Genomic DNA, 26,144 nt, shown 5'->3' with positions numbered 1-26,144 from the left:
ATCTCAGATAGGATAATGCTGTGGAAGGCCACTGGTTGTGCCAGAAAGACAAGGGCTCAGTCCATGGTTGTCTTTTGTTGACCAGGAGCTGGAATCTAAGCAGTGGTACAAAGTGACATATCTAGGACAGACTGCCCCAGAGCCTGGCACCGTGTGCCTGGGTTGGCCTTGGCTTCACCTGCCATTCTGGGCCCAGCACACAGACCTTTCTCAAACTCTCACTTCCTCCTAGAAGCCCGGCTGTTTGGGGGCCCAGGTGCAGAGTTGTCTGTTGAAGGGAGATTTCCATAGTAGTCTCTAAGTGACATAGTCCTGTGTTCCCAGATTCCCCCACCCCACAGGGAGACACCACCTCCTGGGTCAAGGAGCACAGAGGTGCTGGGCCTGACCCTGAGACCCCTTCCCTGGCCCAGATCTTGTTTGTTTGTTCAAACTGATAACAGGGTTTTCTGGACTCTGACTGGAAACAGGCGAATAGTGTTATTCTGCCAGCTTTTCTTGGATGGGTTTGGTGTTGTGGCTGAGGGTGGCAGGGTGCGGGGGTGGGTGGGGAAGGGAGGAGGATGGACTTGTAGGTGGAGAGTGGGTGTGTAGGTGGAGGTGGGCATGTAGGTGGGGGATGGGCATGTAGGTGGGGGATGGGCATGTAGGTGGGGGATGGGCATGTAGGTGGGAGCTGGAGGTTCAGGAGAGTTGCTTGCTCTGCTGCCTTTCCTGTCTCTGTGCCTTGGTTTTTCTAGACTCCTGGCTTGTGTAGAGTAAGGGGTGCTTAGCTTCCGTGCCCAGGATGAGGGGTGCTTACCTAATGTGCCCAGGATGAGGGGTGCTTAGCTTCTGTGTCCAGGATGAGGGGTGCTTAGCTTCTGTGCCCAGGATGAGAGGTGCTTAGCTTCTGTGCCCAGGATGAGGGGTACTTAGCTACTGTGCCTAGGATGAGGGGTACTTAGCTTCTGTGTTCAGCATGAGAGGTACTTAGCTTCCGTGCCCAGGATGAGGGGTACTTAGCTACTGTGCCTAGGATGAGGGGTGCTTAGCTTCTGTGTCCAGGATGAGGGGTACTCAGCTTCTGTGACCAGGATGAGGGGTGCTTACCTACTGTGCCCAGGATGAGGGGTACTTAGCTTCCATGCCCAGGATGAGGGGTGATTAGCTTCCGTGCTCAGGATGAGGGGTGCTTAGATTCTGTGCCCAGGATGAGGGGTGCTTAATGTCTGTGCCCAGGTTTCTCACCCTCCCTGGAGTCTGTCTTGGGACCTTGTGCAATACTGAATGCCATCATTTTTCTGACCTCTGCTAGGCTTGCTGTGTACAATGCCTGCCCTCAACTGAGTCCCCACTGCCTTGTGAGGTCAGTCTTGTGCCCAGTGTACAAGGGCTGAGTGAGCATGTCATTCACTGGGACGTACACTGGGCAGAGTCAGAGCCAGAGCCAGGCATTGAACCCAGGAGACAAAGTAAGTATATGTTGTTTGTTCATCCTCAGAGAGATGGCGTTTGTGTCCAAAACTGCACGGCTCTCGCTCTCCCTCTGTGTGTGTGTGTGTGTGTGTGTGTGTGTGTGGGTGGGTGTGGGTGTGAGTCTGTGTCTGTGGTAAGGTTCTCTCCTCTCCTTGATCCAGAACTGACCTAGTAGCCCAGGCAGGTAACATGCCCCACAATGCTTCTGATTCTACCTTCGAAGTGCTGAGATTGTAAAGCACATGCTACTGTGCTGGACACTTTTAATGTGTGTTCTAGGAATTGAACTCAGGTCCTCCATTTTGCAAGGTTAATAGATGTCAGGTAGATTACGAGGAGTTCCATCTGTGTTACCACGCCACACTCAGTTACATCGTGCTGTGGTCTTAGCTCTTTGATGGCTCGCACAGCACACGTGTAGGATGACTAAGAAGGCAGAGGCCCTGCCCATCTCCCACAATTAGTGAGTGATAAGCTGCTGACAACACAGACAAGTGAGTCAAGGTGGGGCTGTTGGCATTTATCACCCACCTGTTGCATGCCATGCTCAGCAGTAACCCAGGTCTAGAGGGCTTAGAGAAAGTGAAGAAAGAAGAAAACATCACGTTTTTGTGTCTGAGTGTCTGCCCTGCCCCCCCCCCCGGACGTTCTCCAGGGTCCCAAGAGAATGAATGGCATCTTTAAAAGTTGTTCTTTATTGCTAAGTGTATGTGTGCAATGGCATGTGCCACAGCACACGAGGGGTAAAGAGGGCTGATTTATAGACTGTTCTCTCTGTCCTCCTGTACATGGATTCCCAGGCTTGGCCTCTGATTGAGGGTTTGCATGCAGGTTTTTCCTACGGAGCCATCACTCCAGCTCCGCCATTCTTCTTGGGTCTAAGTTCTTTGAAGGCAGGAGTTGAAGTTTATTTGTTGGCCTATTTTCAGGCTGGATCTTGTTCTGTAGCCTGGTACTCACTATGTAGCCAAGGATGGCTTCTAGGTCATAGTAGTCCTCCTGCCTCAGCTCCCCGAATGCTGTGATTCTAGGTGTTCACCTCCACATTTGACTACGAGTCATGGTTTGGTGTGGTTTACAAGTCAGGGTTTCTCTGTGAAGCCCTGGTTGTCCTGGAACTCACTCTGTAGACCAGGCTGGCCTCGAACTCAGAGATTAGCCTGCTTCTGCCTCCCTAGTGCTGGGATGAAAGGCGTGCACCACCACCACCTGGCTAGGTGTTGTGTTTTTATTTTAAATTTACTTTTGAGAGTGTTTTGAGACAGGGTCACAATTGAGGTGTCTTTAAACTTGCTGTGTAAGTGAGACTGATTTTGAATTCCTGACCCCCCTGCCTCTACCTCCCAAGTGCTAGGATTATAGGTATATACTACCGGGCCCATAGGAGTCAAAGTTTTGCAGGGTACGGTGGCACATGATTTTAATCCCAGCATTCAGGAGGCAGAGGCAGGCAGGTCTCTGAGTTAGAGGCCAACTTGGTCTGTATCATGAGTTTCAGCCCAGCCAGGACGACATAGTGAGACCCTATCTCAAAAAAAAAAAAAAAAAAAAAAAAAGTTTTTTTATTGTTGATCCCTCAAGTATCCAACAAAATTAGTGTCAGTGAATGAGTGAGCATATGAAAGAAGCCTCAGAGGTAGAAAGAACGCCTGCCCCTCCCCCAGGGTCAGGAGGACAGGGCTCTGTAGGGTGCAGATCTGTGGTACTGCAGCTGGTGCTTGGGTGTGAGTCCGGCCTCGTTGTCTCCTCCTGTCAAATGGGAATTTGGACCCACTCTCGAGTGTGGGAATAGCTGAGCAGGATGTGGGTGTGTAAACCTCGGGTGCTTAATTAGCAGAGGTCGTAAAGTCAGGTGTGCCCAGACACACACTAGACAGGCTGCCTCCACTGTGCTGCCAGCCAAGGTGGGTGTGGAGGGGTGATGCTCTGCCCAGAGGCCCCTGCAGCCATTCTGAAGCCCTCTCCCTGCATCCTCAGGTGCCCTGCTACTCCTACGGGCAGAAGCTGTCCAAACTGGCCATCCTGAGGATTGCCTGTAACTACATCCTGTCCCTGGCCCGGCTGGCTGACCTGGACTACAGTGCCGACCACAGCAACCTCAGCTTCTCCGAGTGTGTGCAGCGCTGTACCCGCACCTTGCAGGCAGAAGGGCGAGCCAAGAAGCGGAAGGTACTCACCTGTGCTGGGGCAGCAACCTTAGGGGAGTCGGGGACATGAGGAGGGAGGGGTTCCCAAGAGGACAGAGAGATCAGCCTCTTGGAATGTTCCGGTAGACACCTCAGACCCAGGAATCCTCACATCCCAGGGGTCATGGGTGGGATCGTGAGCATAAGGCTGTCGGATGACCTTCGATATCCTGGAGTCTCCAGGTTTGGGTTTGCTTTTTCCTTAAATGGGGAAATCCATCTTTGAAGCCCTTCCTTTACTATGCGATGTGAGGCTAAATGATCCGTGTGGCCCTGACAGATGTTCTGTTAGGATGAGATGTCCCCAAATAAGGGGTAGCCCAGGAGAGGCTATCTGTGGGTTTGGGGAATGTGGTTTTTGTCTGGGGAGTCGTATGAAGCTGTGCATGGGGGAGGAGAATGATATCTATTCATTTATTCATCACGGAGAGATTCACTGAGAAAGTTGGGCAGGGGTGTGAACTTCCCATGCAGTACTGACTGATGGGGTGGTCAGAAAGCTATCCTGTACCACCAAGCGGAAGGAATAGTGTGGCCTCTCCTGGGGTGTGGGAAGGCCAGATGGAAGATTCACAGTCATTCTCCTGCCTGAGGGAACTGGGCAGAACATCTTGTTGGAAGTGGCATTTGGGCTGGGACCAGTGGGACAGCTGAGAGGCTGCCAGGCGGATGAAGCAGGGACATCACTGGAGGTGGGTGGAGCAGACAGCCTGTATTAAACCTGATACATTTAAGGAAATTTGTGGAGGAGAAAAGGGGTGGGGCACAACATCAGTTTCCTACATGCTTGGTGCTTCCAGATACCCAGTCAGGGTCCAGCACTTAGCAGAGTGGCTGTAGCTCTCTGGATCTGTGTCCCTGAAATGCATGGAGCAAGACAGTGGGATGCAGTCTGTCTGAGATGCTCAAGAGGCCCTGGGAACTCTGGTGCCCTTCATCCAATCCTTCCCCGCTTCCTTCCTTTTGGCCTGCCCCTCCCCCAGGGAACCTATAGCTTGCCCTGATTTCCCAGAGGCCACTGAGGCCCCAGCCAGGGAGGCCCTCCTCAGGGGGTGCTACCAGCCCTAATTGCACAATGCATTCCTGGGAGTGATTTAGCAGGGCCAATTAGGAGAGGCCCTCATCAAGTGGATGAGAGAGGAAGCGCCACCGGCCACTCCAGGGCCAGCTTTCCTGCTTTCCTTGGGAGAGTGACATGGGTAAATGAAGGCATGATTGATGGCTCCACGCCGCTTGCGTGCTCTGTGACAAAGGAGGTTGGTAAACTCTTGGTGAACTCCCCTGGCATCCAGTTGTTGGTGTGTCCCTTAGTGGTGCACATAGGCAGCCTGGGCGGCTCCTACCCTTCCTCTCTCCCCTCCCCACCTTTTTACACCCCTCCCCAGTCCACTCCGAGGCAGCACCAGGCTGCTAGTCCTTTGACTGGAGTAGACAGGACACTCCAGCCTCAGCCAGAGAACCAGGGAAGAAAGACCAGCAGTGAGGATGCCCCGAAGAGCCAAACGTTTGGAGCCCTGGGAAATCACCTCAAGGCTAAGAAACCATAGAGACCTCCCTGTGGTGTAAATGAGGAGATGGAGGTAGCCTGTTATGGAGTTCTCTGACAGCCCTGTCTGTCACCTAACAGTTGAGAACCATTTCCTGACTTGTCCAGCTTCCTTGACAGCTGCAACTAGTGGGGCACCCACTGAGGGCCACCTCAAAGATAAAATGTTGTGTTCCTGAGTGGCCAAAAGGAGGGCGGACCTGCCTGCTTGGTGACTGGTTGGAGGGTGCCTTCCCTTTGCTCTGGGGTAGGGGTGGGGGTGGGGGTGGGGGTGGGGGCGCGGTTTGCAAAGGTCTGAACAGGACGTGCATCTTTAGTTATGCCCTATCCACTTAAAGTAATGACCCTCACTGGTCTCCTTGGCTCTCATGGCCTCCAGGGTGTGCTTCCCAGGCCCGACTTCTCCTCCTTATGTGCAGAACTGCCTCTTTGAAAAGCCTCATGTGGCAAAAGGGGACAGAGACTGTGCTTCAGCTCCAGGGACATTGTCACAGCCTGGGACATTGGCAGGCTCCAAAGGACACTTCCTGCTTCCTCGGGTATATACAGCACCTCTATAGGGCGTGTGACCGCTGCAGGAGTCCTTAACCATGGGATGGAAGGGATCTTAAAGTCTTTCTCTGTATACCTTCTCCCTGTACAGGACCCTCTTTGTGACAGACATGGGGGTATAGACGCAAAATAGTTTGCCACACTGTCCCTGCCACCTAGTGGCAACAGGACATTGTGGTTGGAGGATTTGGGAGCCAAGATAATCAGAATGAAAAAGACAACATCTAAGAATTCCTGTTCTTCACATGGAGTCTCAGGCATCAGAGGACACTGGTCCAACAGGTGGGAGGATTGGGTTGCTCAGAGCCCTGTCAGGCCTGAGAGAGTGCAGGGGGTAAGATCTGGGACTCTGCATGCAGGCAGGTATCTGCTTTGCCCTTTCTGGGTCTGGAGTAGCCCTCCATGCCCTGGGCTTGTTATTAGCATCAGCCTCCAGAAGGCCCTGGGATAGAGTCATGACCCTATTTGCCAAGTACTGAGTGACATCAGGAATGTATGCCCTCCACTTGGCTTATGGGCAGCTCGGAAACACGAGGGGCCCATGCTGTTCCTCTGTGGAAAATGAGCTGACCATCTCAGGCTACACTCACCTCCCAGCCCCTTTCTCCCAAGGCCAAGTCGTGGTTGTTTGTTTGCCCTTTCATGTCCCTTGGGGGATAGCTTCATAGTTACCCTCTGCCTTTGTCCCTATACCAGAGGCTGAGTAGTTTCTGAAGAACAGAGGTTTCTTTAGCTCTTGGTTCTAGAGCCGGGTAGTGCAGTAGTCAGTCCAGTGTTGGTTTCTGATAAGGACTTTCTTGCTTTATCTATCTTGCCTGGTCAAGGGGATCACACAGTCAGATAGCAAGCATGATAGATCAAGTTTCTCTCCCACTTACAAAGCCAGTACTGTCCCGGGTATCCACCTTGATGACCTCATGCCGTGTAATTAACTCCCACAAGTCCCTGCCTCCATATTATTGGCACATGAGATTTGGAGTTGAGTTTCCAATACATGTAATTGAGGGCACATGTTGAAATCCCATTACCATTCATTTACATTGAGAAAATTAATTCACAGAGGCGGGGGGCGGGGACTGTGCAATGCGTGTGGAGGTCATCGGGGGCGGGGACTGTGCAATGCGTGTGGAGGTCATCGGGGGCGGGGACTGTGCAATGCGTGTGGAGGTCATGGGGGGGGAGGGGACTGTGCAATGCGCGTGGAGGTCATCAGAGGACAGCTTGCTGGTTCTCCCTTTACTCCCACATAAGGTCCAGGGACTAAACTCAGTTCATCAGGCTTGGTAGCAAGTGCCTCAACCCTCTGAGTGGCCTCATGGGGCCACCTGACTCAGCTCATGTTTAAAGGCTTACATGGTGTCTAGCAAGATGGCTCATACCTGTAATCCCAGCTCAGCACTCTGGGAGCTGTGAGGCAGGAGGATTGCCAAGAATTTCGGGCCAACCCTGGCTATAGAGTGAGTCCCCCATCCCCCCCAAAGCCTTAAGTGGAAAGAGCAGTTGAGATGTGAGACCACCAGGCAGCAAGAGGCTGAGTAAGGCCGGGGGGGGGGGGCGTGGATGAAGACTGTGTCTGTGAGCAGATGTCTGCTCTGCCTGAGATGCTGGAGGTCCTGGCCAATGTGACTGGTGACAGTTTGAGCTGGAGGATGGCTCTATGAACAAACATGTTCCCAAGAAGGGGGCTGGGTGACCCTCCTTCAGCATATCGGTTTGAGAGCCTGAGTCCAGGGCTCCTGACCCACCCACCCCAGGAGCCATCCTGCCAAGGTCTGCATTAACAGAATCAGCACTGAGTTTGGCTCACTCCCCAGGCCGCAGTCTCTATCCATCACAGCCCTTCACCAGCCACTCTTCCTGTGTAGCTTCGAGTTCTCACCCAGTGCATAAACCCCAGCAGTGCCGAGAGCCTTGTCAGACAGAGGCCCTTCAGCAGAGAGACAGGACTGGGGGGAAAAGGTTCTGGGGAGTGACTGTCCCAGGTCTGCTGTGCTGGGGAGAGCAGCTAAGCACCTGGCGCCACACTCCCGCGGCCTCAGTCTCTATGGTGGCAGCTTCTGGGGGCCTCTCAGAAGGAGGAGGATGGAGAACAGGAAGGGGGACAGACCTGTCCCTTCATAGCTGGTCTCTGTGGGCTTCCTGGTCCTATGGGAATAGGAGAGTCTGTATCCCCTGCCTAGAACATTTTCTTCCAGAGATTACAAGTAACTCAGTAACATTGTCTCCTGCTGACCTCGATGGAGTTTTTGAGTCTTGGTAATGAATGGCCATTGAGGCCCTGCCTTAGTTGCTTACAGCAGTGGGGTGGGGTGGGACAGTAGGATAAGTAGCCCTCACTCCATTGAGGAACCCAGGGTGCCAGCCTGCCTGTGTGGCCTGTAGGGCTAAGGAAATGGAGAGGAGCCTCTTGAGTGTGGGTGCCCTGGAGTCTGTGACCTCTTAAGCAGGCAAAGCTTTATCCTTCTGCTGTTTACTGCCGTCTGGGAGAGGCAAGCTTTTTAAGGAGATAGCAGGTGGGGTACCAGACTCTGTCCTTTGAAAGACCATCGTCTGCAGAATAGAGCCGCGTAATATCACTTCTGGGGACAGACCAAGGGCAGGTGATTGGGGGGGGAGGGTTGTCAGTGGGGAAGAGAGGAGAGTTAGTGTGAGCTTTGCTCGTCCGGGGCTGCCTCCGGTCTAGGTGGCTGAGCTCTGGAGCATCGGTTCTGTGGGCTGTTCACAGAGCCCGAAGGTGTGTGGCAAAGTCTCAAGAGGCTCTCCCTGCCTGGGTCCCACTCTCCCAGCTCCGCGTGAGCCTGAGCGCCCACTGAGGGCCCTGGCCTAGCTTAGTCTACCTCAGCCTGCCCCATGAGTGGTCGTTGCTGCTGTGCCTGGCTGTCCCCCTCTGTAAGGCACTGATTACTACCCACATGGAACTCAGGCAGGCCAGCGAGCTCTCTAGTCCAGATCCTCTAGGCTAAGTCATTGAGTTAAATGTCATTCGCTCTCAAAGTCTGTGGAGTCCATCTATGCTGGGGGAAAGAGAGAGAGAGAGAGAGAGGAGAGAGAGAGGTGGGTGGGAAACCACCACCCAATTCCCTTCCAGTCATAAAAATGGATGCAATTTATTTTTTCTGGCATTCCAATTACATAGATGTTTGTCGCCAGCTGTTCCAACATGGAGCCTCCTCTCAGCTGCTGTTTCTTCTCTCACATTTGACACCGTTAGGCCACAAGTCTGGCAAGGCCTGGGTTGGAGGGATCATTAGCTGGGAAACCTCCCAGGTGAGCTCGGGCTGGCTTTCCTTGCAGTGGCCTGTGATGTTACTTGGGTGGTCTGAGGTCGGGTAGAGGCTGGGGTGCTCGGATCAGAACTCTCTGCCTTTCACTCTGTAGTGCTGGGTGTGAATAGAGAGAGATGCAGAGCCTTGAGCGAGCAAAAGCAACTGCCCTGCATGCTCAGACACGAGGGAGGCCCGGCTCTGTTGCAAGGACTCACTGTGCTTGGGATACGGCTGTGCAGAGTTGGGCTGAAACAACCCCACCCCCACCTGGAGAGCTCTACACCTCTCCTGGGTGCCACCTTCTCTGACATGCTTAATTATGAAGTAAACAAAACAAGGACGTTGGGACTGGTCAAAGTGTTAAATCCTGGCATTCGTACTTCCTTCTTGGTGACCCTGGATGTGTTACTTAACCTCTTTGGTTCCCAGGACTCTTCCCCCCCTCCCCATAAAGCAGGAATATCATACCTTCCTTTCTGCCTTGCTGAAGGGATTAAACAAAACCCTGTGTCAGAAGGGGCTGCCCTTTTCTCAGAAAGGGAATCTCCCAGTGTACAGCTACAAAATGACAAGTTCGTATTTAGCCCTAGGAAGGAATGTCTCAAGAAAGGGAAGGTACCTGTGGTGGACAGATGGGGATCTTTCGGGTTAGGGATTCTCGAATCTCTAGCACTTGAATCTGAAGCGCTGATCCTGCCCTTTAAAGTGAGGCCAGCAAGCAGCCAGTCCATAAATCCTCGATTTCAAAGGGCGTGGATCTATATCAAGAAATCTAGGCAACATTTGGCTCAAAAGAGTGCCAATAAACAGACCGCCATCAACAGACACTAACCATATGGTGAGGTATACTGTGCACCAAGCACTGTATCTACCATCTCTACCCCTTGTCAGTAAGACTCCTGGAGTGGGAAGCAGTGCCCCCCGCCCCCCCCCCCATTGGACAGAAGGAAAACTGAGGCCAAGAGAAAGTCATGTGCCTTAGGACTAGGAAGTAGGTTTCCTTTCTTTGGTTGAAAACCCACAAGCTCTTTCTCCCCTGAAGATTGCCCAGGAGCGCCCCCACCCCCACCCCCCAGCCCGCACGCTATGTCCTGTGCTATACCCACTTGGAGCCCTTATGTAAATAGGCATCTGCAGCACGTGGAGGCTCCATTTAGCTGCAGGGAGCCAATAGCCCGCTGGTGGTGGCAAGGAGTGGGGTGGGCCTGGATTCGGGGGCGGGGGGGTGGTGTCATCGGCTCCGAGTACCCCCAGGGCTGCGCCGCCAGTGAGGCCTGACACCGGGTTAAGTCGCCTGGCGGCCTCCGGCTGCAGCTGGGAGCGCCGCCTGGTTCCCATTCGGTGCTGTGGTTTTGATTAGCTGCTGGGAGAGGCGGGCCTGCCTGCAAGTCTATGGGAGCTCCGCAGGAACAGCGGGTCCCCCCCCTCAGGCCGCCCGCCCCCCCTCCTGGCAACCCCAGACTCCAGATGTTCCGAGCGCTCGCTGGGAAGGCCTGCTGGCGCCACGGAGGGCAGAGGGCAGGGAAAGCACGCGAGCTGGAAGCCCAAGAACTCAGTCACCGCAGGCCTTGGCAGCTCGCCCGGCCCTCCGCTGGCACATTCCCCAGCTCTCCCCTGGCCATCTGTTCCCAGAAAGCCCTTTCAGAACCTCATCATCACTCAGGATACAACAGCGCGAGCAGCTGGTTTGGAGGCAGCAGCGAAAACCGTGCAAAAGGTTCTTTGTGAGAGAGGAAACTCGCTTATGAATAACAGGGCTGGATGCCGTAAAACTTGGCGGCTGCAGTTTGTGTTTCTCAGGCACCGCTGTTTGCTCTTGACTTTTTATCTCTGTTTTTTATACCCCCCCCACCTCTGCCACCCCCTTGTTTGCTTTCAGTGTTGTTTCTTCCTCTTCTGACACCAGGTGTCATTTCTTCCTTCTTAGGAGTACCTGAAGGCCACCTAATTCGTTTTTTAGGATACTGGCACTTTTTTTTTTTTTTTTTAAAGCTCAAAGCTGTTAATCCTGGGAATAGTGGGAAGTGACTGTTTTCCTCTGGGCTGGAAGAGACAGGCAACCAAGAGGGTCCGAGTCAAATGGGAGGACAGTAGCTAAGGAGGTGATGGCTCAATAGGCTTGCTATGCAAAGGTGAGGACCAGCGTTCCCACCCTAGTAGACTCATAAAAAGCCGAGTGTGGCAGCATGTGACAATGAAATGACAAGGTTCAGGGAGAAACCCTGTCTCAAAAAGAAAGGAAATATTGTACAGAGGTAAGCGGGGAAGATATTCTGATGTTAACTTTTGTCCATTTGTACGTGTGTGTGTGTGTGTGTGTGTGTGTGTGTGTGTCTGTCTGTCTGTCTGTCTGTCTGTCTGTCTGTCTGGATGTGTGTCTGGATCAGTGTGGCCAGGTCCTGACCTGTAATTGCTGAGGTCATCTCCAAAAGTGTGGCCTGGTCCTAACTTGTCATGGTTGGAGTTCTAACCAAATAGTAACATTGAGCTGCAAAGTCATCCCACTGTTACCCTGACTGACCCCAGCTTGCAAAAGAAGCAAGCACCGTATCTGCAGGGGCTGGGGTGAGACCTGCAGGAGACAGAGGAGGGAGAGACAGAGACCGTCCATTGGCTCATCAGAGGGGCGGCACAGAGGAGCTTTTGGGAGAACAGTAGTAGCCATAAACACCCCAGTGCCTGGGCCCCCACAGCTGACTGCAGCATGACGTGAGGCCTTTTTAAAGAACCGGCTGCCGCCACTGTCGCCAAAGGCTTCTGGGACATGTCTGCTCAGAATCTGGGCACCTTCTGGGAACAGTCACCAGGTGGCCTGTCCTGGGCTGTGGGATCCTGGGGCAGAGCTGGCAGCTGGGATGAAAAGAGAGAGAAGCAGGGATTCCTGTCCTCCTGGCACCCCTCAGGACAGAGAATGGGGTCAAGACTGCCCCGGAGTGGATGGCCAGGGTGTGCTTCTGTATTAGTGCTGAGATGGGTTTGGGGACAGGGGACAGAGCTTTGCTTCCTCGGGTCCCTGCATTTCTCTGTCATTGGCTCCCTCCCTGCTGTCCCTTCAGAACCAAGAGCCAGCAGGCCCCTCACTTAGCAGTAGGAAGTGACTGACTGTGGCTTGCTTTCCCCAAGCCTCCCATTTGGGTCCTGGGAGAGGATGCTGCGTTTCTTCTATGCTTTCTTCAAAGCCCTCACCCCTTTCTTCCTGTCTTTCCCACTGCTTTCCACCCACCTACACTTGGGCAGACAGAGCAGGACCAAACGTTTATTTTATCATAATTTCAGGGTCATTAATCTCATGTCCAGAGGGGCTTGGCGCCAGCCCTTGGGGCCCTCCCTGTGTGGCTTCTAGGGAGGTGGGGTGTCGGGGTCTCAGTGGTGCTTTGGGGACCATGAGATCTTGTTCAAGAGTCTCAGGCTTGGCTGGAGAGTGGTTTCAGAGGTTAAGAGCACTGGCTCATCTTCCAGAGAGCCAGGGTCCAATCCACAGTCCCCACATAGTCTCCATAGGCATAGGTCAGACTCAACAGAACACCTACTGTCCATACCCCCCCCCTGTTGACCCAGACACAGCCATCTATCCCTTGTATCCCAATGTTGACAGAGCGCCTGGCCAGGAGCTCCTGCTTTGTGCACATGCTTGCTTGTTTATTAAAACTGTCTTCCCAGCCATTTGATATCGCTCTGCCTTACTTTGACCCATTGAGGAAGGCTCAGTTCCTCCAGGAAGCCCTCCCGGACCCCTCCTCCAGTTTCTTCATGGGTCCTGGAGAGCAGCCTGTTCCTGCTCTGGGGATCTAGGCTTCTTTTTCTTTGCTCCCCAGGACTACATAGTGGCTGCCATAGTTTCAAGGCACTTCATTCTCAAGACCAGGATGATGGCTTCTTTTCCGTTAGTGCAGTCTGTCCTAGATAGATCCTTCCTCCCCTGAGGAGTTGTTCCCATTGAATCTGAGAAAAGCATCCGGGCTCACGTGCTGGGAGGGCAGCAGAGCGGACTCCACATAGCCCAACCCAGGAGAGTTGACTCCAGTAGTGACAGTACTTTTCTTCTTTGTGGAGCCAACCACTGTTACAAGCCCTGGTCACAGTGGCAGAAAAATTGTTTCCCTAGTTCCTTTAATCTTACCTATGTCCTTACAAAGCTGGTGCCACAGCCCCCTTTTCTACTGGTGACATTCAGGTCCCTAGAACGTGGGTGGCCAGCTCCCCCCCCCCCGTGACCTCATGGCTCTTTGCAGGTGACAGGTGTTTACAGTTTGCAGAATTCTCTCACATCATTTTTTTTTTTTTTTTTTTNTNTTTTTCGGGACAGGGTTTCTTTTTATNGCTCTGGCTGTCCTGGACCTCACTTGGTAGACCAGGCTGGCCTCGAACTCAGAAATCCGCCTGCCTCTGCCTCCCGAGTGCTGGGATTAAAGGCCTGCGCCACCAGGCCCGGCTTCACATCATTTTTTTTAAAGTCCCACCACCTTTTGGGATTTTTATTGTTTGCAGGCTCGAGATGACACAAAGTCTTCCCCGCGGCCTCTGCAGGGCAGGGCAGGGCAGGACTTATGCAGGGTGCTACACCAGGCCACCGCCTCCCTTGATACACCCCTCCCTCTGGACCACCTAGCAGTGTTCTTGCCAGGGCCAGGAGCCTGTGTTTCAGCACAGCTGATTGTGCATGCCCTGAGCTCTGGTACTTGCCTTCAGCAGGCAGTACCTTCCTCCCAAAATGCAGATGCAGCTGCCCAGGGACCAGGGGGCGGCCGGAGGGCATGACCGCTATGAATGGGTTTTCTGAATTGGAAGTCAGAAGGGACCCTGGAGGGCATGGCTGCTCCATCTGAAAAGTGACCAGAAGCCTAGGGTCAGACTAACCTGGGGTGTTTCCCAAGAACTTGACTCTGATAGAGGAAGAAAACTCAAGTCCAACTTTCTCTTTGTTAATAGCTAGCTTGCTCTCTTTCTCTCTCTCTCTCTCTCTCTCTCTCTCTCTCTCTCTCTCTCTCTCTCTCTCTGTGTGTGTGTGTGTGTCCCCATGCCAGGTGTGCAGCACATCTGTCAGGATCAGATGGAGGTTCCCTGCAGGATATACCAATAGAAGGCTTTTGGCTGATGGCTTTGCAAGCCCTCTGTCCACCAGGAGCCTTAGAAATGGCTGCACGGTGACAGGGAGGACAGAGACACATGAGTGCCACCAAAAGGAACAAGCCACTCAGAGCCCACCTGGGGGTGGTGACAGCCACTTCTGGGAGTCCCCCCTCCCACCACAGGAGCAATGCTTCACACCTCTCTCGATGCTCTCCTGATCCCTAACACCCTGAACAGGAAGGACACGGGTTGGTACTGGAAGGTTCTTTGCAAAGAGTGGACCACTTTGTACCTCCCTCCACCTGCATGCGTTAATTTTAACTTATATGTCTTTACATTTTGACCCATGTGACTCCAAACTTGCGGTCTAGTGGGGTATGACCTCCTGTCTCCGTCTCCCTAGAGCTGAGATTACAGACAGTTCCAACCCAGCCGGTTTCTGCCATGCTGGGCACGGGAGTGGGGCTTTGTGCGTGCTAGGCAAGCACTTGCTAACTGAGCTATACTCCCAGCCCGTAAAATTTTTACTTCAGTCTTTTTAGATCCCTATGTAGAGAATGATGAAGATAACCAAAAGGGCCCTGCACTTTATTTAAGCCTAAGTAAGTGTCCTGCTCTGCTGGTTTTGGCTCTAGGGTTACTTCAGTGAATAAAACGATCAGAGCTAAATGACACAACAGTGATAGCTAACAGTGCAGAGGAGGGCTCTTCTGGACAGGAGTTTGTCGTAGATGCAGACCTTGTGACCTGGACAACCAGGTGCCTGGGATCGAAGCAGCGACACAGAAACGACCTGTTGCGGCAAGACCAGCTCTGGGAGCAGGGACAGAGGTGACCAGGGCCACACAGCCAGGAAAGAATAAGAATGGTAATGGTGAAGAGCCCAGAAGCAGAGGCCATTTAGTGTTAGGGCAAAGAGTCCCATAAGGGGCAGGGACACAGGGACCTGTGCAGACGGGTGATGCTCATGGCCTTGACCTTGAGTTGCCCAGGAAGAGTCAGCTGACTTGTTTAGGTACAGGTAGTAGCATGGATCTCAGAATTCACACAGACTTTCTGATGCCACTGCTTGGCACCATTAACCACTATATTGTATTGCCTGCTGGGCGGGTCTTCCCCCCCCCCTCTCTCTCAGACATCTATGAAAGGAAGGAAAGAGTCACTTCCCTCATCTCGTTCTCAGCCTTTCCTTAGTGTAGCTGGAACCTCCTTTACGGTGTAATTGATAAGGTGTCAGGGAATAAAAAGCCCTAATGAGAGATGACCCCACCTGTACCCACATCCCACAGTGGCTCCAGATTCTAGCTAAGGCGTGGGTGTAAGGATATTAGAAGAGACAAGAAAAAAGGTATCTCTTGTTAAAACTGCATTTTTGAGCTAGGGATAGTTCGGTTGGTAGTGTTTGTCTAACATGCAGAAAACTCTGAGTTTGATGCCCAGCATCACAGAAAAAGGAGTCTTGACTCATACCTGCAATTGGGAGATAGGGGCAGGAGAAACAAAAGTTCAATGTCATTCTTTGCTATATAGCAAGTTTGAGGCTATCATAGACTATTAGTGAGAACCTGTCTCAAAAACTAATTAATGAAGCAACTCCCCCCGCCCCCAAACAAACCCCCTGTGTTTGCATGGAACTCCAACTGCTTTTGCTGAAATTATTTGGTTATTTGGGTTGCTTGGGGATCCTGGCCTTTCCCAACTGCAACACACACACACACACACACACAGACACACACGCACACACACACAGACACACACACACACATGCACACACGCACGCATGGGCACACACACACACACTAGTGCACACACACAGGCACACACACACACCGGTAGAAGCACACATGCATGTCCCATTGGTGCTGCTCTATGCATGGCAGGCTCCCTCACGCATCTTTTGGGTACAGACCGAGATCTTTGCAGAGGCTTCCTGGCCAGCATGGATTGGTTTATCTGACGTTGCCTCCTTGCCCCTGCTGACACTTGGCTAGAAGGATTATGAAGGGGAGGTGTTGAGAGATGCAGAGTCACGGTAATTGCCATCTCAGGCAAATGGCTCAGGGACTTGACATCCTGCTCACTAGTGAAGACATGAGTGTCTGTAGGTCAGGGTTAGGGTCTGCTGTACCCTAGAACCATGATGTGAGGCAAGAGAAGTAACTCATCTGACAGTGATGGCTGTCTCCAAGGAGACGCTGTAACCTCCCTTTATCTGTCACACTGTAAAAACACTGAGTCCCAAGAAATTGGAATTTCTCCAGTTGTCTCCCATTGGGAGAAAGAAAGAGATTAGGGTGTACATACATATATGGGGCGTCTTTGGGGTCGGGCCCACTTGGGGAGACTGAGGACCAGGGCTTTCCCGCTAGTCTGGGGTCTGTACACCCAGCTCTGATTCTCTCCAGCCTGGTGCCTCAGGGAACAGTCCTGAACTCTGGGGGCTGCAAGACTGAGACAACTGGGTAGCCGCAGCTGCTAGGCCCCAGAGCCTTGCCTGGACCAGCCCTGCCCTTGCAGAGCACCATACCAAGAAAGACAGAGAGACTGACAGACACAGAGAGACAAACATAGAAGAAGACAAGAAAGAGTTGGCTCAGGAGACACAGGCAGACCTCTGAGAGAGCAACAGATCGGCAGCCAGAGAAGAGGTGTCAGCATGGCGTGGCTGTCCTCTGCAGGCCCTGGGGGCTCCTGGTAGGCTCTGGTCCGAACTTTGGGTGTGCCAGGCCTCTTGACCTCCCAGCCAGGAGAAGGAAAAGGCTGGAGCCTTGTCTCCCAGGAAGAGACTTTACACAGCTCTGACAGCTTGTTAGAGCACTTTTCCAAGAGAGAATGGAGCTGAGGTAATGGTGATGACTGGACCACAAATTGAACAGGATTGATCTGTTATGTTCACCCCCAGCCCTCTCTATTTAAACTCAAACTTCACGTCAGTGTCCTTTGGGGGCCGCCGAACCTCTTTTTTCATTCCTCTTCCCACCTTTAATAAGTCTCTTTTTGTTCGTCACTGTCACTAGCTGCTTAATTGGCCCAGAGATGGCAAGTGTTGGAAACTGGCTTGTCAGAGCGGCCAGCGGCCAGGCTCTGTCCACAGCAGCTCCAGTAGCACAGGGTGACTGTGCAGGCTTCTGTGACTTCGTCTGCCGAATGGACGCAGTGACACACATTTCCCAAGGCTTGTCTCTTGTCAGTGTGAACAATGGAATGAAGTGAGGTTCCTGGCACAGGACCGCTTTTCTAAAAGTGACAGCACTGGGGGCTGGTGAGATGGCTCAGTGGGTAAGAGCACCCGACTGTTCTTCAGAAGGTCCGGAGTACAAATCCCAGCAACCACATGGTGGCTCATAACCATCCGTAACAAGATCTGACTCCCTCTTCTGGAGTGTCTGAAGATAGCTACAGTGTACTTACATATAATAAATAAATAAATTTTAAAAGAAAAAAAAAGTGACAGCACTGAGCCTCAATCCCTCACTTCCCTGCCAGGCCGTGGGAAGATCAGGGCGCCTCAGGCAGTGTCCCTTGGGAGGGGTAGATGTGTGGGTGGGTGAGCCACCCCACTATCTGTAACCCGGAAAGATGGAGGGCACTGGGAATTAAGTGCTTTGGGGAGCTGGGAGCAACAGCTCCTTCTTTCCAGGTGGGAGCTAGTGGGCTGAGAGGGTGGTCCTGAATAGACCTTCCATGTTCTGTAAGGGGTGGAGGCAGAAAAGACACAAGCCACAGTCCCCCGCTGGAGTTTGCATGTCCATGAGTAGGATATTTCCATCAGTCTCCAGAGCTGGTAGCAATGAACTGGTTGCCTGCAATGTAGCTCTACCTTTGACATGTCAGCACAGGGAGGGGGTTTGTCCGCCACCTCCCCTCAGCTTCCAGCATTTAGCAACTGTTGAGCAACTGTTGCTTCTTGCTGCTGGGAAAGCCCCTCTTTGAACCACTCTCTGGCCTAGAGCTTTGGCCTGAATGGTTGTCTTCAGCAAATGAAGGGTTTGCCCTGCTGGATCCAATAGTCTCAGTCAGGGCCTGGGACCTGTGGGTTACATACACTAACTAGCCTAGAATCCAGGGTGATGACTTTCTCTTTGGGGAATACAGGAGACCGAACAGAGTTGACAGCTCTCCCATGAGATGAGACAGGAAGCAGGGCAGGGCTCCAACTCAGAGTCCGTCACCAACCAACCTGCTATGTGACAGTAACTCACTACAACTCGTTGAGTGAATAGGTTCTCCCCAGCCTGGCTCTCGGATTCGCAAAGGCTATGACTTCGATGCCTGCCCCTAGGCACCCAGGAGCTCCGAGGATCCTTCTAGCCAGGACACAAGGGGAACGGCAGACTCCTATCACGTCTGTGTCACATCCTGCTTCTGAATTCTCTGTCTGCTTCATGGTGCCCAGGTCAGGTAGGACAGAGTGGCTGGAGATGGGTTGACTCTTGCCTGTTTCCAGTTCCCTGGGAAATTTGGAGGCCAGAAGCTCATGAACTGAAAATAAATCTGTAAGTCCTGGCTCAGCAACAGTTGCACACACACACACACACACACACTAAAGATAGAGGAGATGAGCTGGGCGAGGAGATGGCTCAGCGTTCCGAATGGAAGGGGAGAACCAGCTTCTGTAAGTTGTCCTCTGGCTGCCACCCAGGTCCTGTGGTGCGCCTCCTCCCCGCCTCCCCCACACAAACAAGTAACAGTTTTCAGTGAGGAAATGGAGGCTTAGTTGGAGAGCTTAACTGGCCTGCCCAAGCCCTGCAGTCCACCTGACTCCAGCAGTAGCAGCCAGCGTGGAAGGCTGAGGGACAACACCAGTGTGGCTCTTGGGGAATTCTCTCACCTCTCTGCTTTTCTATTGCATTTTAAGTTTTTAAAAGATGCTTGAAATCCGCCTACTGTTTTGGGGATATAATAATTAAAATAAAAAAAAAATCACCGTCCAGATTTCAAACTCACTGGGTCTTTTTTCACGACTGTTGAAGATTATCCAGATTGCTAGAAAAATGGACAGTTTGAAAAGAGTGTGTGTGTGTGTGTGGGGATTACGTAGGTTAAAGTAGACATAGATGATGAACATTTTTTTTAAACTTAGGAAGGAGATGGAGATGGAGATGGGAGAGATGGCTCAGTGGTTAAGAGCACTGGATGCTCCCACGGAGGACCTGGGTTTGGTTCTTAGCACCACAACAGTCTGCAACTCCAGTTCCAGGTGACATGGTGCCTTCTTCTGGCATCTGTAAGCACCAGGCGTGGAGAGCTTAACTTGCTCCAGACATGCATGCAAGCAAAATGTTCACACATAGGAATCATTTATTTTGTGTGTGTGCACACGCACACGTGTGTACATGTGTGTGCAATGGCACATATGTGAAGGTCAGAGGGCAGCCTGTGAAAGTCACTTCTCTTTCCACCAAGTGGTTTCAAGGATAGACTTAGGTTGGTCATCAGGCTTGGAGACAAGCACCTTTTGTCTTTGTGCCTTCTCCCTGGCTTAGTTAATTTTTAATGTCTCCAAAGTGGTCCAACTACCCTGCCTGACACTAGTGGTCAAGAGAAGAGAGGAAAGGACTTAAGGGCAGAGGTGCAGGGTCAGAGGAGAGGAGAGGGAGAAGCCAACAAAGGGGACAAGCGAGCCATCTGAAGTTGCTCAGGGTTACAGGGGAAAAGATCTCTAAAGGGCAGTCACTGTTACACAGTTACACAGTCATACAGTTACGTAGTTCCACCTGAGAATGGAGGAACGTCCTGTGGTAAGAGAGAGCTGCAGGAAGCTGAAGGAGGGCTGTTCTCGGTCTATACAGAGTGCAGCTGGAGTTGTGCTGGGCTCTGGGCTACAGCAATGAACATAGCATCCACCGGCCCCCACAGGGCTGGTGTTCTGACCCCAGATGAGGAGACAGGTGGAAGGGTGACCTCTGTTTGTGATGATCTCATCCATTCTGCCATACTGACCGTATCACAACCAAACCAGGCATGCCGGAATAGCCAAAAGCAACAATATGCAGTTGTGTTTGCTTCCTTGCCCTCTGCCTCAACTGATTGGTCCAGAGGAAGAAACCAACAGAACACTGAAGCTAGCGAGTGTCAGCTTCCTTTGCTGGTCTGGGGCATACCGGCAACTGGGCATCAATTGTGAGCTCAGTCTGAGAACCGGCCGGGTTTATAGCTGGAGCCAGACTGCCCTGGCCACCTTCACAGTGTGGGCTAGGAGAATGGTCCCAGCCTTCCATTCCTTCTCCAGACCAGAGTCAAGCTGGAGGAGGAAGGCGCTCCAGCCCCAGTCCATGGCAGGGCCCGCCCAGGCAGCCAGCCGGATGACGTGGCTGTAAACCATGCCGTGGACCACAGACTCAGTGCCATCCCCGTGGGCCTGCCTTCTGCTTCTTAATCCTCCTTCTCAGACTCAGTAACAAAAAGCAGATCTCTGTGGGGGCCAGCCATGTCCAATGGGCCAGGAGAATGTAAGCCTGGGATTAACCACATCAAGATCCCGCCCGCCAGCCTCTCACTTTTCCTTTCCCCCTGCTTAGCCACTATTAGCAGGACCAGCCTTCCTCCCCCATGGCCTGGCTCACTCACCCTGCTTGGACCCTGTATGCAGCCTGGCTCCAGCCTCTTATTTTGGATCTTGGACCACATCTTGGCTATGCTCCTGTCAGTGTCCTGGGGCCTCCAAGGCCAGACATACAAAGGTCTGTGGTTAGCAGCCCTCCAGCCTCATGGTTTGGCTCCTGCCCCCTTGCTGTTCAAAGGCAGGCTTCAGCAGGAGCAGCTTCTGTGGGTAGGAGAAGCAGGGATGATCTGGGTTCAACCCCTGACATTGCCAGTGTGACACATTCACTCCTACTTTGCCTCCAGTGGCTTACCCTTGGTGCGTGAGAAGGGCCCTGGCCTGTCAGCGGTGTCTGAAAGCTGCTTTTCTTCAGCACCAGCAGGAATGGCTTGCTCGGGATTCTTGCAGAACCAAGAGGTGTGCGGTTCCAAGGTCTCCGAGTACTCTTTGCATGGATCCTTGGATCCCTCATGAGTCTCTGCACTCATTCTGACCATCCCCCATCCTCTAGGGCTGGTTCCCCAGTGTGCCCTTGGCTTGCCGTCTTCGCCCGTCCCTTCTTGGAAGCTTGGGACTTAGAGATGGCCTGACCCACTAACTCACAGTTCTCAAGATGTCCCAGGTAGCTCAGGGGCTCTCTGTGTCTCCACATGGTGATGTTCTGATACACAGAATTCTGTTGTTTTCTGGGTGAGGATTCTACAGGTCCGTTCGCATTTCTGCTTAGAAAATGAAGGAGGGACTGAATCTTTGGTTTCCTTCGTCTGGGCCATCTTGTCAGTGGAGGACACCTAAGATGTGACTGTGTCAGGTGTCCCAGCTATCGGGTGACAAGGCCACAGCTATAGTAGGCCTCAGGACTTGTGATGACGTGCTCTTGTCCGAACAGGGTGAGGAGATAGTAGAAGTGACAGACAGACAATTATTTCCATGGGAACCAACCAGCCTGCAGGGAAGCCCCGCTGTTCCCCCATTCCAGCACCCCACATTAGAGAGCTGACTTTGATACCCCTCAGAGGTGTGACTCTGGGGTTCATGATATCAGCACAGGGTGCCCCTGGGATTAAAAGGGTTTGGTATCCTCAAGGCAGCAGAATTCAGTGGGGAGAAAGGGGACAGTGTATGCTATGGGGATTGCTAGTCTTGGGTCTAAATCTGGCCCTATTGTTTGACTGAAACATTGCCTGGACAATATAAATCTAATGTCCCATTGTGGGCAGACATGACAATTGAGAGAATGTCCTGTGAGTGTTAGCATCCAACTTCAGGAGGAACAGGAATAACGCTGATCTATTTTCCTTTTCAGGAGTGACCTGCCACAGGCTAGACCACAGACACCACGGTGAGTCTCTTCCCAGTCGGGCCTGAGGAGAAAGCTGGGACCACCAGGAGACGACCAGCCTCGTTCCTTGTCTTCTTCAAGATGCTACCAGATACTCAGCCCGTGTACCATCTCTCAGGGTCACTTAGGACCAGCACAAGGGCCGCCGACCTCCCTCTCTGTCTCCTGCCTTCCAGGGTTACTTCAGATTTTGCCTTCTGCCTGGTGGGGCGGGCTATTGCCAAAGATTCTACAGAGATCGTCCAAGGAAATTATGGGTGAAGCCCCAACAGCACAAAACCACACCATTGCTGCCCTACCAAGTCCACCTCAAGCCAAAGATGGATTAGCACTTCTGCCAGGAACCCAAGCAAGCAGTGGGCATCTGGTGACCTTCAGAAGCACTTAACCCTCCAAGCCAGTGCTCACTCTGTGCTGGGCCCTGAGCAGCTGCTTGTCTTCCTAGAGCCACGACAGGCAGGCTGCTGGTGGGAGGTGGGGCCTGAGATCCGTGGCCCTTCCCATTAGCTACCCAAGCCTCTGACTCCTGTTCCTGATACTCTTTGGGTCCTGGCTCTTCCTTAGACCCCAAGCCTCCTGAGAGAGGAGGAAAGGGGAAAGACTAAAGAAGCAATATTGCCCCGTACCCCACCCGGGACGTGCCCCAAGGAAATCTTTCTGACGGTCTTTGCTCCCAGCCCCTGTCCCAGCAGGTACTCCTCACCAGTAGCCAGGTTCAGGCTAACATGTAAGTTAGCACTTGCTGGAGAGCAGCTGCCTGTGGACAGGCCAGGCAGGAGGACTTAGGGAGGAAGGGACCAGGGGAATGGGCCAGGATGTGGGAGAAGGGGCACGTCCAAAGCCAAGGCCTGCTCCTTGTGCTCCAGAGGCCAAAGCTGTTCACATCTGTGTGCAACCATCTGCTTCAAATTGAAGTAAAAGCGGCAACATATAATGGGCTCGTGTGTGGTGAATGGACTGGGGGGGGGAGGTGAGCAGGACATTGGGCGGTCGCTAGCTGGGGATTGTGAGGGAAGCGCGGGGAGTCCCTCCGTCTCTGTGTCTCTGTGTTATCGAGGGATTTCCCCACCATGGGGCCTCAGGCTTGCTGGCTGGTCCAGGTCACAGGAGAAACTCTCTCCGCCTCACCCTTCACTTAGCCCCCACCACGAGTTATGTGAGACCAATCACTATTAATTAATGATCACTATTAATGTCATTTTCCAGACGAGGGAAACAAGGCCCCAGGAGACAGGGTCAGTCATCGGCAGAGACAGTCCTTGAATCAGGACAGCCTGGCTCCAAGCCCTCTCTGCTCTCAAGTCCTTCCCGGTCCCAGCACAATGTTTTTGGGTGGCCTTGTTACTTGCCTTTATTTTGTGGGTTATTCTAGGATAGAGACGGGAGAGGGGAAGAAACTACACATAAGAAATAGGGAAGGACTGTTGGGGTGTTAGGGAATGCTTGTGGGGAGAGTACTGTGAACCTCCCTTTGTCACACTCGGCTCCAGGACCAGACACCTAGTGACAGAGCCACGGCTAGGGCCCTGCTAGTTGCTTTCGTTGCTGCAGGAGAGAGCACAAGGCAAGGCCTGTGGGCCTGGCCACAGAAGGGGTACAACTGCGTAGGTTAGGCCAGGCCTGCTGGGCTTGGAGAGACGACTCTGTGGTTAGGAACACTTGCTCTTCTTGCAGAGGACCCAGGTTAGGTTCTCAGAACCCACACTGGGCAACTCACAGCAGCCTATAACTTCAAAATCAGGAAATCGGGGGCTTCTTTGGGCATCCATACTCACACACGTATACCCACACAGAGACACATAATTAAAAAGAAAAGAAATCTTTACGAGAAGGGATAAAAGGGACAGGCATGCTGCTGGCTGCTCCAACATCGCTGAAGTCTATACCCTCTACCCAGTCTACTTCTGGCTGGGAGCTGAGTCCCATCCCAAGAGCAACAGTCCCTCCTCCTCAGTCACACCCGTCTCTTTTTCTGTGATTTCCCACAGAACAAGGTCCCTTTCTGGAGCCCTGTGCTTGCGACACTGGAAACAGTTCCTTTCAGTTTTAACTCCATGCACTGTCTGCAGCCGGGTCTCTGGCTCCCCCGGGAATTCTAGTCTTCTTGAGCCAGCCCCTGGGACTGAGAGGTTAGACTCATGCAGCAGGATGACCTAGGTGCACCCACTTCGGTGGCGGGATACAAGTCTCCTTTCACATACAGATAAAAACATCACCCCACCCTGTGTCCTAGGGAAGCAGGCACAGCCCACTCAAATCCCAGATCCTCGACAATTCTCAGGGGACCAACATCTCAAAATCCCTGCCTTTGGTCTCTTGGATCAGCTTCCTGTGGCCTCTTCTTCAGCTACCTCTCTGGCCAAGTCCTTCTCTACCCCGTGTCCCTGAAACAGGGCCCATACAAGACAGCGGTGTGGAGAGCCGTTAGTTTTTGCTGTTTGCGATACAGTTCACAGCATTCACGAATCGCGGTGAGCAGAGCATCGCCTTGACGTCCCCGTTTATTGTCTTTCCAGTAGTTGTAACTCCCCTGATGATGCATTTCTGGGCTCTGACCCACCCTAGGTTGTCTTTCAGCTGCTTGTTTTTTCCTTCATTCTGATGTTCCAGACCCAAAACACTAGAACTATAATGTATGGTGCCCAGCGGCTGCGCCATGAGGTATTGGAGGGTAGCTAGCATGGCTGGTCCTCTGCCTCATCTGAGTGGGGGCCCGGCTCTGTCCCCAGGAGGATTGAGGCTCTCTCTGGATCAGCAGCAGTCTCACCCCTGGGTGCCCTGTACCTGAGGACTGGTTCAGAGGTAGCAGATGGGCCACAGAGGGAAGGAAGGGACAGGGCAAAGGCTAGCCCTCCCCAACACGTAAGACCATGCCTGAAACCATCTTCAAACCCATCTGGCACACAGACTGTAAGTATGCCTTCATCTTCTGGAATTGCATTTCCAGCCATACAACCAGAAGTTCCCAGAAAATTCCCCTTACATACACACACAGGCAGGGAATATGCACCACATGTGTGTGTGTGTGTGTGTGTGTGCATATGTGTACACATGTGCTTCTGTGCATATATATATATGCATGTATGTATATGTACACAGTATATATGTACATGTGTGTATATGTATGTATGCATGGTACATGTGTCTGTGCAGGTGTGTGTGGAGCCCTGAGGAGAGTGTTGCATGTTCTATACCACTGTCCACATTGTTTCTTTACTTCAGGGCCTCCCTGTGAAACTGAAACTTCCAGTACCAATGTCTTCCTGTCTGTCCCACTCAATGCTGGTGTTCAAGGCACACCAGACCATGCCCAACATTTTATGAATGCTGGGATCCAAATTCCAGCCCTTATGCTTGCACAGTAAGCTTCCTTAATCACTAGGCTATCTTTAAAGCCCCCACACATACTTTTCTGGAAATAGTAATAAAGGAGTAAGGGTCTGGGCGTGAGCTCAGTTGGTAGAGTGTTTGTCCAGCACCCATGATGCCTGGGGTTAGGCCCCCACAACACGTAACACTGATGAGGTAGTTCCTGCTTGTAGTCCCATCTCCCCAGTGTGGGGAGGAAAGAGGAACAGAAGTCCAAGGTCATCCTTGGCTGGGTCGTGAGTCAGAGACAAGCCTGGGATACAGGAGACATGGCCATGAGATGCTTTCAGTCACTAAATGCAGGCATCTCCATGTTTCCTTTTGAACACCTAGAACAGTAATGCTGTTCCTTATTTTCAAAATAAAAGTCAGAGCACGAGTTCACAAAGATCTCAGTGCCTGTTTAGGGCGTGAAATAAAGCCAAGAAGCCAAATACTGATTTGACAAGCAGCACTAAGACGATGTAGGCCTTTTAAGACTATAGGACTCAATGGTCAAATCTCCTGGGACCACAGCCCTTCACTAAGGCTCCGGAAGTCCTGCAGGAGAGACCTTTGACTTTGAACAGAGCACCCCTCAAGCTTACATAAGCAGATAATCTTTTCACAGACAAATTCCACTGTGAGGCTGGGGACGGCGTTCAGCGGTTAGAGTACTTGCCTAGCATCATGTCTTCAGATCCCATGGGACACTTGGTACTGCTGGTCCTGGCAGCTCAGCTCTGGAGTGATCTTTCAGGGTTACCTTCCTTGGTTTGTGGGGCAAGACCCAGGAGCCAAGCCTGAGGAAGCTGCTGGCCAGGAGGTTGCA

At 52.5% G+C, this 26,144-nt stretch overlaps 1 protein-coding gene across 2 annotated transcripts in view; it reads left to right on the top strand.

The window, feature by feature from the left end:
- Atoh8 (atonal bHLH transcription factor 8) overlaps positions 1 to 22,898 on the top strand; it is a 30,319-nt gene extending 7,421 nt beyond the window's left edge. Inside the window, exons 2-3 of one of the 2 annotated variants that reach the window (XM_021190992.1) lie at positions 3,436 to 3,627; positions 21,929 to 22,898. In XM_021190992.1, the coding sequence (XP_021046651.1) occupies positions 3,436 to 3,627; positions 21,929 to 21,934 (198 nt within the window). In that variant the 3' untranslated portion in view covers positions 21,935 to 22,898. Of the gene's footprint in view, positions 1 to 1,297; positions 1,455 to 3,435; positions 3,628 to 21,928 lie in introns of those variants that run through there. The other variant, XM_029535099.1, reaches the window with a different exon arrangement.
- Positions 22,899 to 26,144: the final 3,246 nt, after the last annotated feature.

Source organism: Mus pahari, chromosome 2 (genome assembly GCF_900095145.1).
Source record: "Mus pahari chromosome 2, PAHARI_EIJ_v1.1, whole genome shotgun sequence".
Classification (NCBI taxonomy): domain Eukaryota; kingdom Metazoa; phylum Chordata; class Mammalia; order Rodentia; family Muridae; genus Mus; species Mus pahari.
The sequence above is the reverse complement of the archived record's forward strand: the minus strand, read 5'-3'. Positions and strand labels throughout refer to the sequence as shown.